The sequence below is a fragment of the Oncorhynchus mykiss genome, chromosome 29, assembly GCF_057628025.1.
Source record: "Oncorhynchus mykiss isolate SJ-2025 chromosome 29, ASM5762802v1, whole genome shotgun sequence".
NCBI lineage: Eukaryota > Metazoa > Chordata > Actinopteri > Salmoniformes > Salmonidae > Oncorhynchus > Oncorhynchus mykiss.
Window position 1 is genome coordinate 31112274 of NC_143050.1, and position 12727 is coordinate 31125000.

The 12727-nt window shown below is 43.6% G+C and overlaps 1 protein-coding gene across 1 annotated transcript in view; it reads right to left on the minus strand.

Moving 5' to 3' along the window:
* Positions 1 to 6357: 6357 nt before the first annotated feature.
* The window catches only part of LOC110509722 (NMDA receptor synaptonuclear signaling and neuronal migration factor), a 53334-nt gene continuing 46964 nt past the window's right edge, over positions 6358 to 12727 (minus strand). Inside the window, exon 16 of the mRNA XM_036967934.2 lies at positions 6358 to 11526. Within this exon, the coding sequence (XP_036823829.1) occupies positions 11429 to 11526 (98 nt within the window). The 3' untranslated portion in view covers positions 6358 to 11428. The remainder of the gene's footprint in view (positions 11527 to 12727) is intronic.

Genomic DNA, 12727 nt, shown 5'->3' on the forward strand with positions numbered 1-12727 from the left:
GGGTCACTGGAAGTTGTCATTTCTCTTAAGAGCGGAGTGTGAGCAGAGTAGGAGATGTCCTTTCAGGATCAAATCATATTATTTTAAAGATGGCGTAGCAGTCGGGCGTGTTTTTGTCTTGTCCCTTCCTGTCCCTTGTAAACATCATTTTTCCTTTGTATATATATTTAATATTTTAATATTACTTTCTATCTACGGACTGAATATGTTCTCCTGCAACCCACCTCACCCAATGTGGTACGGATCTGCTATTTTTATACTTAAGAACTCATCAACTCATCAAAAGCTAACTGGTTACTAGTTAGCCACGGCCCGCTAGCTGTCTAAAGTACATTGGACTGTTAGCTTAAGAGGCCCATCGGACAAATTCTTTGGCCACTATACCCACCATAAGGAGCCCTGCTGATCCGTCGTCTGAACCGTTGCCTGAACCGGAACCCCAACAGATGCTAGCCAGCTAACTAGCTACTAGTTAGTTGTCAGCTAGCAGTCATCAGCCACCTCTAGCACGGACAACACTCGCCAGTCTGCACAGTGTGACTCAAACGAGAGCAATTCTGACTTATTTTTCTCCATATCTCCGGATTCCTACCGCAAGCTCTGAACCATTCCCCCCCCCCACCCCTCTTGGCTCACCGCAGCTAGCTAGCTGCTATTCGAGTGGCCACTCCTGGCTAATGTCACTGTCCCGAAGCAATAACCAATTAGCCTGGCGCTAGCCTTGCTAGGCCCATCTCCCGGCTAGCCAAAGAGGTCCATCAGCCACTACTTTGGCTACAATACCTCTTTTTGCCAACTGGCTTGGACCCCCGCCAACTCATCATGACTGGACCACCGACGTGATTCACCTGTTGGGGTGTTTCTCAGCTGGCTCAGCCGTCGCTTCGTCCCTCTGAAATCCCATCCGCTCGCATGCTAGCCGCGGCCTGCTAGCTGTCCAGAGCACATCGGACTGTTAGCTTAAGAGGCCCACCGGACAAATTCTTTGGCCACTATACCTATTCTGCCAATTGGCCTGGTTTACCACACGGAGCCCTGCTAATCCGTCTGCCAATGTAATAGCACGAGGGGGCCACAACAGACTTTCTTCCGTCGCGACGTCCCTCCAAGGCCCTTATGTTAGCTTGCTATCCCCGGCCCGCAAGCTGACTGAAGCCACTCACTATGATCACTCGGCTACGCATGTCTCTTGCTAACGTCAATATGCCTTGTCCATTGCTGTTTTGGTTAGTATTTATTGCCTTATTTCACTGTAGAGCCTCTAGCCCTGCTCAATACGCCTTATTTAACACTTTAGTTCCACCTACCACACATGCGGTGACATCCCCTGGTTTAAATTATATTTCAAGGGACAATATCTCTTTCATCGTCACTCTAGGCACAGGTTTACGCTCACTGTATCCACATCCTACCATACCTTTGTCTGTACATTATGCCTTGAATCTATTCTACCGTGCCCAGAAATCTGCTCCTTTTACTCTCTGTTCTGAACGTACTAGATGACCAGTTATTTTAGCCTTTAGCTGTACCCTTATCCTACTCCTCCTCTGTTCCTCTGGTGATGTGGAGGTTAATTCAGGCCCTGCATTGCCTAATTCCACTCCCATTCCCCAGGCGCTATCATTTGCTGACTTCTGTAACCGTAAAAGCCTTGATTTCATTTGTGTTAACATTAGAAGCCTCCTCCCTAAGTTTATTTTATTCACTGCTTTAGCACACTCTGCCAAACCGGATGTCCTAGCCGTGTCTGAATCCTTGCCCACCAAAAACCCTGACATTTCCATCCCTAACTATAACATTTTCCGACAAGATAAAACTGCCAAAAGGGGTGGTGTTGCAATCTACTGCAGAGATAGCCTGCAGAGTTCTGTCTTACTATCCAGGTCTGTGCCCAAACAATTCAAGATTCTACTTTTAAAAATCCACCTTTCCAGAAACAAGTCTCTCACCGTTGCCACTTGCTATAGACCACCCTTTTCCCCCAGCTGTGCCCTGAACACCATATGTGAACTGATTGCCCCCCATCTACAGTGCCTTGCGAAAGTATTCGGCCCCCTTGAACTTTGCGACCTTTTGCCCCATTTCAGGCTTCAAACATAAAGATATAAAACTGTATTTTTTTGTGAAGAATCAACAACAAGTGGGACACAATCATGAAGTGGAACGACATTTATTGGATATTTCAAACTTTTTTAACAAATCAAAAACTGAAAAATTGGGCGTGCAAAATTATTCAGCCCCCTTAAGTTAATACTTTGTAGCGCCACCTTTTGCTGCGATTACAGCTGTAAGTCGCTTGGGGTATGTCTCTATCAGTTTTGCACATCGAGAGACTGACATTTTTTCCCATTCCTCCTTGCAAAACAGCTCAAGCTCAGTGAGGTTGGATGGAGAGCATTTGTGAACAGCAGTTTTCAGTTCTTTCCACAGATTCTCGATTGGATTCAGGTCTGGACTTTGACTTGGCCATTCTAACACCTAGATATGTTTACTTTTTAACCATTCCATTGTAGATTTTGCTTTATGTTTTGGATCATTGTCTTGTTGGAAGACAAATCTCCGTCCCAGTCTCAGGTCTTTTGCAGACTCCATCAGGTTTTCTTCCAGAATGGTCCTGTATTTGGCTCCATCCATCTTCCCATCAATTTTAACCATCTTCCCTGTTACTGCTGAAGAAAAGCAGGCCCAAACCATGATGCTGCCACCACCATGTTTGACAGTGAGGATGGTGTGTTCAGGGTGATGAGCTGTGTTGCTTTTACGCCAAACATAACGTTTTGCATTGTTGCCAAAAAGTTCAATTTTGGTTTCATCTGACCAGAGCATCTTCTTCCACATGTTTGGTGTGTCTCCCAGGTGGCTTGTGGCAAACTTTAAACAACACTTGTTATGGATATCTTTAAGAAATGGCTTTCTTCTTGCCACTCTTCCATAAAGGCCAGATTTGTGCAATATACGACTGATTGTTGTCCTATGGACAGAGTCTCCCACCTCAGTTGTAGATCTCTGCAGTTCATCCAGAGTAATCATGGGCCTCTTGGCTGCATCTCTGATCAGTCTTCTCCTTGTATGAGCTGAAAGTTTAGAGGGACGGCCAGGTCTTGGTAGATTTGCAGTGGTCTGATACTCCTTCCATTTCAATATTATCGCTTGCACAGTGCTCCTTGGGATGTTTAAAGCTTGGGAAATCTTTTTGTATCCAAATCCGGCTTTAAACTTCTTCACAACAGTATCTCGGACCTGCCTGGTGTGTTCCTTGTTCTTCATGATGCTCTCTGCGCTTTTGACGGACCTCTGAGACTATCACAGTGCAGGTGCATTTATACGGAGACTTGATTACACACAGGTGGATTGTATTTATCATCATTAGTCATTTAGGTCAACATTGGATCATTCAGAGATCCTCACTGAACTTCTGGAGAGAGTTTGCTGCACTGAAAGTAAAGGGGCTGAATAATTTTGCACGCCCAATTTTTCAGTTTTTGATTTGTTAAAAAAGTTTGAAATATCCAATAAATGTCGTTCCACTTCATGATTGTGTCCCACTTGTTGTTGATTCTTCACAAAAAATACAGTTTTATATCTTTATGTTTGAAGCCTGAAATGTGGCAAAAGGTCGCAAAGTTCAAGGGGGCCGAATACTTTCGCAAGGCACTGTATCTTCAGAGCTAGTGCTGCTAGGTGACCTAAACTGGGACATGCTAACACCCCGGCCATCCTACAATCTAAGCTTGATGCCCTCAATCTCTCACAAATTGTCAATGAACCCACCAGGTACAACCCCAAATCCGTAAACATGGGCACCCTCAATGATATTATCCTAACCAATTTGCCCTACAATTACACCTCTGCTGTTTTCAACCAAGATCTTAGCAATCACTGCCTCATTGCCTGCATCCGTAACGGGTCTGCATTCAAACGACCACCCCTCATCACTATCAAACGCTCCCTAAACACTTCAGCGTGCAGGCCTTCCTAATCGACCTGGCCCGGGTATCCTGGAAGGATATTGACCTCATCCCATCTGTAGAGGATGCCTGGTCATTCTTTAAAAATGCCTTCCTCACCATCTTAAATAAGCATGCCCCTTTCAAAAATGTTAGAACCAGGAACAGATATGGTCCTTGGTTCTCTCCAGACCTGACTGCCCTTGACCAGCACAAAAACATCCTGTGGCGTTCTGCATTAGCATCGAATAGCCCCCGTGATATGCAACTTTTCAGGGAAGTCAGGAACAAATATACACAGGCAGTTAGGAAAGCTAAGGATACATTTGCATCCTGTAGCACAAACTCAAAAAAGTTATGGGACACTGTAAAGTCCATGGAGAATAACCTGCTCCCAGCTGCCCACTGCACTGAGGCTAGGAAACACTGTCACCACCGATAAATCCACTATAATTGAGAATTTCAATAAGCATTTTTCTATGGCTGGCCATGCTTTCCACTTGGCTACCCTTACCCCGGTCAACAGCCCTGCACTCCAACTCAAGCTCAAGCCCTGCACTCCAACTCAAGCTTCACCCAAATCCAGATAGCTGATGTTCTTAAAGAACTGCAAAACCTGGACCCCTACAAATCAGCCGGGCTAGACAATTTGGACCCTCTCTTTTTAAAATTGTCTGCTGAAATTATTGCAACCCCTATTACAAGCCTGTTCAACCTCTCTTTTGTATCGTTTGAGATTCCCAAAGATTGGAAAGCTGCTGGGGTCATCCCCCTCTTCAAAGGGGGAGACACTCTAGACCCAAATTGACCCAATTAATCCACACATAAAACGGCCAACCGAATCATTTCTCGTCATCTCTCCTCCTTCCAGGCTTTTTCATCTTTGAACTTATATGGTGATCGCATCTACACTTTCATAGTATTACCACGACAACCAGCAAAACAGTTCATCTTTCGATCACCCACGTGGGTATACCCAATGAAGAGATGGCACGTGGGTACCTGCTTCTGTAAACCAATGAGGAGATGGGAGAGGCAGGACTTCCAGCGTGATCTGCTTCAGAAATAGAAAGGAGTTCTATTTAGCCCTTGGCATCGCAGACGCTCGTTAGCGTGCGCGAGCAGTGTGGGTGCAATAATTGAATAACATCGATTTATTTTGCGCCGCTCGCGCATGTGACGTGTCCGGTCTGGTCAGCATGGTAGAATATGTTGACAACTACAAATACCTAGGTGTCTGGCTAGACTGTAAACTCTCCTTCCAGACTAAGCATCTCCAGTCCAACATTAAATCTAGAATTGGCTTCCTATTTCGGAACAAAGCATCCTTAACTCATGCAGCCAAACATACCCTCGTAAAACTGACCATCCTACCGATCCTCGACTTCGGCGATGTCATCTATAAAATAGCCTCCAACACTCTACTCAACAAATTGGATGCAGTCTATCACAGTGCCATCCGTTTTGCCCCATATACTACCCACCACTGCGACCTGTATGCTCTTGTTGGCTGGCCATCTTTTCATACTCGTCGCCAAACCCACTGGCTCCAGGTCATCTACAAGTCTCTGCTAGGTAAAGCCCCGCCTTATCTCAGCTCACTGGTCACCATAGCAGCACCCACCCGTAGCACGCGCTCCAGCAGGTATATCTCACTGGTCACCCCCAAAGTCAATTCCTCCTTTGGCCGCCTCTCCTTCCAGTTCTCTGCTGCCAATGACTGGAATGAACTGCAAAAAACTCTAAAGCTGGAGACTCTTACCTCCCTCACTAACTTTAAGCACCAGCTGTCAGAGCAGCTCACAGATCACTGCACCTGTACATAGCTCATCTGTAATTAGCCCATCCAATCTACCTCATCCCCATACTGTATTTATTTATTTATCTTTCTCCTTTGCACCCCAGTATCTCTACTCGCACATTCATCTTCTGTACATCCTACCATTCCAGTGTTTAATTGCTACATTGTAATTACTTCGCCACCATAGCGTATTTATTGCCTTACGTCTCTTATCCTACCTCATTTGCACATGCTGTATATAGATTTTTCAACTGTATTTTTGATTGTATGTTTGTTTATTCCATGTGTCAACTCTGTGTTGTTGTATGTGTCGAACTACTTTGCTTTATCTTGGCCAGGTCGCAGTTGTAAATGAGAACTTGTTCTCAACTAGCCTACCTGGTTAAATAAAAAAATAAAAAAGAACCCAGCTTCAGCACTCTGAAATATGGCTCTTCAGCACTCTGAAATATGTCTCTTCAGCACTCTGAAATATGGCTCTTCAGCACTCTGAAATATGGCTCTTCAGCACTCTGAAATATGGCTCTTCAGCACAACGCCGTTAATACTCGCTTTAATTAAATGACAAGACACGATTAAAATAAAAAAAAACAGGCACACCGGTTTCAATTTCAACAGAACATTTTACTGGAAAATATGCTTTAAAACCCATTATGTACAAGTCAATGTCAGTTGTGTACATCGTTTCTCTCAGTAGACTTAACAGCCAACTTTACTCAAAAAGGCATTTTCTCCTTCCCAATACCATGAGGGTAAAGTACAATGAAAGGCTCACTACACATATTTGCTTTCGATGTTGGTCGTTTCAAATCATTTATTACCAGTAGAGATATACAGTGTGTATTTTATTGTTGATATCTACATTGATATCTATATTGATCTACCTCATAAAATGCATTGAGAGTCAATGCTCCAAAATAAACAAATTGTCACATTATCTTAAATGACTCATAGATTATAATTCCGTTTAGACTACTTGCTATATAATAAAACAGACATACAAAAGGCTGTGGATTTCTTAATGGAACTAAATGTCAATCATGGGCTTTTCCTTCCCCTCCTCAAAACATAATTGTCACGTTCCAGGCCGACTACATTGCAGACATTACGTTGCATCAACCAATGGTTGTGTGCAGGCCATCGACCGTACAGTCGGGCATCAGATTGCTGCTGTATCATATGATGTTGTTTGCTGATTTGTTAAACACCTATCCAGGTGTTGTGAGATCTGACATGGGTGTGTCTGCAATGTGGTCAGCCAGTAACGCGGCCATAATCCACCAGTTGGCCGGGCTGTATGCCTCCTCAGTGTGTCATCAAGCTATCCTCCTCTAACTAAGCCAATCATCTTCCAGCTGAGCCAGCCACCGGCCATCTCTGAGTGGGCAGAGTACGGAGGAGGGAAGACGTGGCTGAAGAGCACACCTACTGGGCTTCGTCCCAAATGTCACACTCTTTCCTATATAGTGCACTCCTTTTGACCAAAGCCCATGTCTACAAGGCAGGCATAAGAAATAGCATCTTCCTCTGTCTGAGTTCCTATGAGACGTGAAAGAAAACAAGCATTTTTGTTTCGTTTTCCCTCAGTGCCTATAACTCTGAAGCGTACAGTACAGTACAATGAGTCGCTGCACATTAAGTTTCAAAAAGAGTGAGACATCAATCATTTTAGGGCATTCTCAACTTTCTTACCCCTACCATCTCTTCCACGTTGCTGCTACAAAACACAGATGGAGGAGAAATACATGTTTGTGGAGTCTTACTCTGTGCTCTATACCATGCCACATACAGTAACATTGATAGAGGCAAGAAGCAAATAGCTTAAATGATTAGCTAAAACAAATCCTCTTTTTAATTTTTTTTTTATATTTATTTTTAATCCGTTCTTATGTTTTCCCTAAGACTTTCTATTTCCCTCACACTTTCTTTTTCCCTCACACTTTCTATTTCCCTCACACTTTCTTTGTCCCTCACACTTTCTTTTTCCCTCACACTTTCTATTTCCCTCACACTTAATATTTCCCTCACACTTTATATTTCCCTCACACTTTATTTTTCCCTCACACTTTCTTTTTCCCTCACACTTCATATTTCCCTCACACTTTATATTTCCCTCACACTTTATATTTCCCTCACACTTTATATTTCCCTCACACTTTATATTGAAAAGGTAACAGTACAGTCATAGAAATTGAAGTCACATGAAGGAGAAGTTACGGGTGGAGTGAGAGACAGTATGGCTGTTTGCATCGTCAATTAGACGCAGCAACGAAGGCTTATATGAACTACAGAGAACAGAACAGAAGACTACCTATAGAACTTCTGCTGACTGCTGAGTCAGAGTCTGGGTGACATGACTCCGACTCCAACAGGGAGAGCGCTCTCCGTCGCGGACCATACGTTGGCATCTTTTGCTCGAGGGATGACATCGATATCCACCACTCAACTCTTCACCCTCAAGAACATGAAAAAGGACAACAGAACAGCCACACAACAGAAGAGGAACGTGTTATGTTGCGTTAACTTGGCGCCGACAGAGAAGGGCTAGCTGTGCAGGGAATAATGCTGTGTGTGTGAGCAGGGTGGCTTTGACTAGTGTGGAGTTATTCTCTTTTAGATGTCCACTGGCCATCCTCTGACTGCCTGCCCCCAGTGTTCTTGATACAGTAGTTTTATGGTGTGATGCTGATGGGCGCACACACACACACACACACACACTACTCTCTCTCCCCTCGGTGCATATACATTACAGCACATAACTCTGCTGAGCCCCAGATGGCTCCTTAATGGCTTGGAATGATGAAGATCAGACCAATTTATTAAGTGCCTATTTTCTGACTGGACCAAGGCCCGGTGGAGGAAGGGGTCCTGAGGGGGAGCAGGGACTGTCTAGCTGATGGTGAGAGCAACCAACAGGCTTGAGGCTAGATGGAGTACAGCTACTGACGGAAGGCATTGACATGGGCCATTTAAATGGCATCACCCCGATGGAGACAGTAGAAAGGGATCCACCGGGTAACACTGATAGGGGTTTTGCTTGAGCTATTGGCCATGATACCAGGCCTGACATCACAACTCATCTGCTGGAAGTGTGTGTCAGTGACTTCACTCTGTGGTGTGAAATGGAATGGTTCAGCATGGCTATCTCAGAGAGGGAGAACGCACACGCACGCAGCCACACACACACGAACGCACGCACGCACACGGACCTATGAACGCACATGCACACACACATATGTATTTGTGACATCGCCCCTACACTTTTGGCTCTGGAGCTGAATCAGTTGAAATAGATAGACGATAAATGATATATACATTCATCCCAAGCAATGGCAATGAGGATTACAATATCTGGTGCACCAGGGGATCAAACAAACAGAGATGATTTCATGGCTAAAACCTGAGTTATTGAGGAGAGTTCAGAAGAAACAGCAAACATAACTAATGCATCATATTCTTACAGAGTGAGAATTTGCATGACTAGAGCTAGACTATATTCATGTGATGTATACTGTGGGGCAAAAAAAGTATTTAGTCAGCCACCAATTGTGCAAGTTCTCCCACTTAAAAAGATGAGAGAGGCCTGTAATTTCCATCATAGGTACACTTCAACTATGACAGACAAAATTAGAAAAAAAATCCAGAAAATCACATTGTAGGATTTATTATGAATTTATTTGCAAATTATGGTGGAAAATAAGTATTTGGTCACCTACAAACAAGCAAGATTTCTGGCTCTCACAGACCTGTAACTTCTTCTTTAAGAGGCTCCTCTGTCCTCCACTCGTTACATGTATTAATGGCACCTGTTTGAACTTGTTATCAGTATAAAAGACACCTGTCCACAACCTTAAACAGTCACACTCCAAACTCCACTATGGCCAAGACCAAAGAGCTGTCAAAGGACACCAGAAACAAAATTGTAGACCTGCACCAGGCTGGGAAGACTGAATCTGCAATAGGTAAGCAGCTTGGTTTGAAGAAATCAACTGTGGGAGCAATTATTAGGAAATGGAAGACATACAAGACCACTGATAATTTCCCTCGATTTGGAGCTCCATGCAAGATCTCACCCCGTGGGGTCAAAATGATCACAAGAACGGTGAGCAAAAATGCCAGAACCACACGGTGGGACCTAGTGAATGACCTGGGACCAAAGTAACAAAGCCTACCATCAGTAACACACTACGCCGCCAGGGACTCAAATCCTGCAGTGCCAGACGTGTCCCCCTGCTTAAGCCAGTACATGTCCAGGCCCGTCTGAAGTTTGCTAGAGAGCATTTGGATGATCCAGAAGATGATTGGGAGAATGTCATATGGTCTGATGAAACCAAAATATAACTTTTTGGTAAAAACTCAACTCGTCGTGTTTGGAGGACAAAGAATGCTGAGTTGCATCCAAAGAACACCATACCTACTGTGAAGCATGGGGGTGGAAACATTATGCTTTGGGAAAAGGACCAGGACGACTGATCCGTGTAAAGGAAAGAATGAATGGGGCCATGTATCGTGAGATTTTGAGTGAAAACCTCTTTCCATCAGCAAGGGCATTGAAGATGAAACGTGGCTGGGTCTTTCAGCATGACAATGATCCCAAACACACCACCCGGGCAATGAAGGAGTGGCTTCGTAAGAAGCATTTCAAGGTCCTGGAGTGGCCTAGCCAGTCTCCAGATCTCAACCCCATAGAAAATCTTTGGAGGGAGTTGAAAGTCCGTGCTGCCCAGCAAACAGCCCTAAAACATCACTGCTCTAGAGGAGATCTGCATGGAGGAATGGGCCAAAATACCAGCAACAGTGTGTGAAAACCTTGTGAAGACTTCCAGAAAACGTTTGACTTCTGTCATTGCCAACAAAGGGTATATAACAAAGTATTGAGATAAACTTTTGTTATTGAACAAATACTTATTTTCCACCATCATTTGCAAATAAATTCATAAAAAATCCTACAATGTGATTTTCTGGATTTTTGTTTTCTCATTTTGTCTGTCATAGTTGAAGTGTACCTATGATGAAAATTACAGGCCTCTCTCATCTTTTTAAGTGGGAGAACTTGCACAATTGGTGGCTGACTAAATACTTTTTTGCCCCACTGTACATACACACCTACATATGGATTGAATTTTGCTTTTCCAATCCGGATTTCTCTGAGAGGTCCAACCAGAACAGAACCAGACAATTGCCCTTTAAAGTGCTATGAGCACCTCAAACATGATAATACATGTTTTTGTTCCTCGTTTCATAAAGGGAGAGAGCAAGAGCACAGAAGATCTCTCTCCCGTTCTACTCGTTCACTCTTTCTCTCCATCTTCAGTTCTTGTTGTCCTTCTAGCATCCCTTCTGCTTGGGTGTCTCTCTTTTTGATCCTCAAACCTTAGTGGTTGCGAAGGCGGTGAAGAGGCGGGTTGAAATAAATAATGGGTGACACACACAGCACCATGACAGCTGCTATGTCACCCCTCGCCTCCTCCTCGACCTCTCTATCACTCCTGTCCCTCTTCTCTTCGTCCTCCTCTTCATCACCCCCCTCTCCCAGTCCTCTCCTGGATGAAAGCAGGTGTGATAGATGTTACAGTGGGGCTGAGCAGTAGGGTTGAGTTGAGCAGTGGTGTTCAGTAGGTCCTCCTGTCCCAGTATAGACTGCATGTATGCTACAGGACGGACTTGACTTGGAGCCCCGTCATAAAAGATCCTCGTAGTCCAGGAGTTTGGAGTGCTGGCGAGTTTTCCACAGGCGGAAGAGACGGAAGTCAAAGTACATCTCAATCATCTCTTTTCCTGGATAAAAGAAGGTACAGTGGAGGCTCAATTATGCGTTTCACTTCAGGGTACCTTACCTTGTTAATAATACAAAGAATTTGCTCATTTATATGTTGCCCTCAGGTGATTGCACCTTAAAGCGGCAATCAGCAGCTGAAACAATTACAAAGCGTCCTCTCCACCCCTGTTTCGGTAAAAAGCTGAGGGAAACGTAACCACTCTCGGATTAATAGAGGGAGCTATGGATGCAAAGACTAACCATGCATGATATCAAAATGATGTTTTAACCATGTCTGTGGCTATATAGTGTCTGTTTACAGTTGCTTTATTTACAAACATTGGACTAAAACAAGTTTATATGTTGGGCTCTGATGGGGTATGACAGTTGAACTAAGCTCATGAGGCATTTTATAAGTTATATTCTTCAAGAATGAATGGGTACATATCATTCATTAATAAGTCCAAAAATGGAAGTAGCAACTGCTGATTGTTACACACAGATATCGAATGTGATAATAATCTCTTTAACATTTGACTTGTTATTCTCAATAACAATATAATTTACAATGAATGGTTCAACTTCTACCATCTATCATTGTGTGTTGACACGGTGTCATTCATTGTTCAGGGAGCACTCAGCTAGCACATAACGTTCTGAGAACAATATGTTCCTTAAGGCCATGATTCACTGACATTTTGGAGAGGCAATGTTTGCTGCAACTATTTTACATTGAAAATGAGCAACTTTTTACTTTCTGGGGAATCTTGATCAGCAGCGCCACCTAGTGGGCAATTTGTAGGAATCCTCCAATCAGAGCACAAATATTGGTCATGTGATCAGTCTGCTGTTCCAAAATATTTTGGAAAACATGGCAACCATTTTTCAGCTGAAGCGAGAAAAAATCTACTCCCATGTTGGAGTGAGATGTTGGCCATTAACGTCTCTTATGTTTCTCACTACAACATTATATCATGAAACGTTAATGCTAACATACTGCTAACATACTGTGTTCAGTTTGTCATGTTTAACTGACAAAAATATCCACGGTGGTGTGCATGTTAATCGATTAGCATGCTAACGGCAACCCATAATAAGTCAATGGGACAAACAGGCTAGTTCGTTAGCTAGCTAGCCATGCAGATTTCATTTTTCGTTTTAAATTGTTTTGTATGTTTAACTAGCTGGTTAGCTTACCATTTACATTTCCGTGCTTCGAAT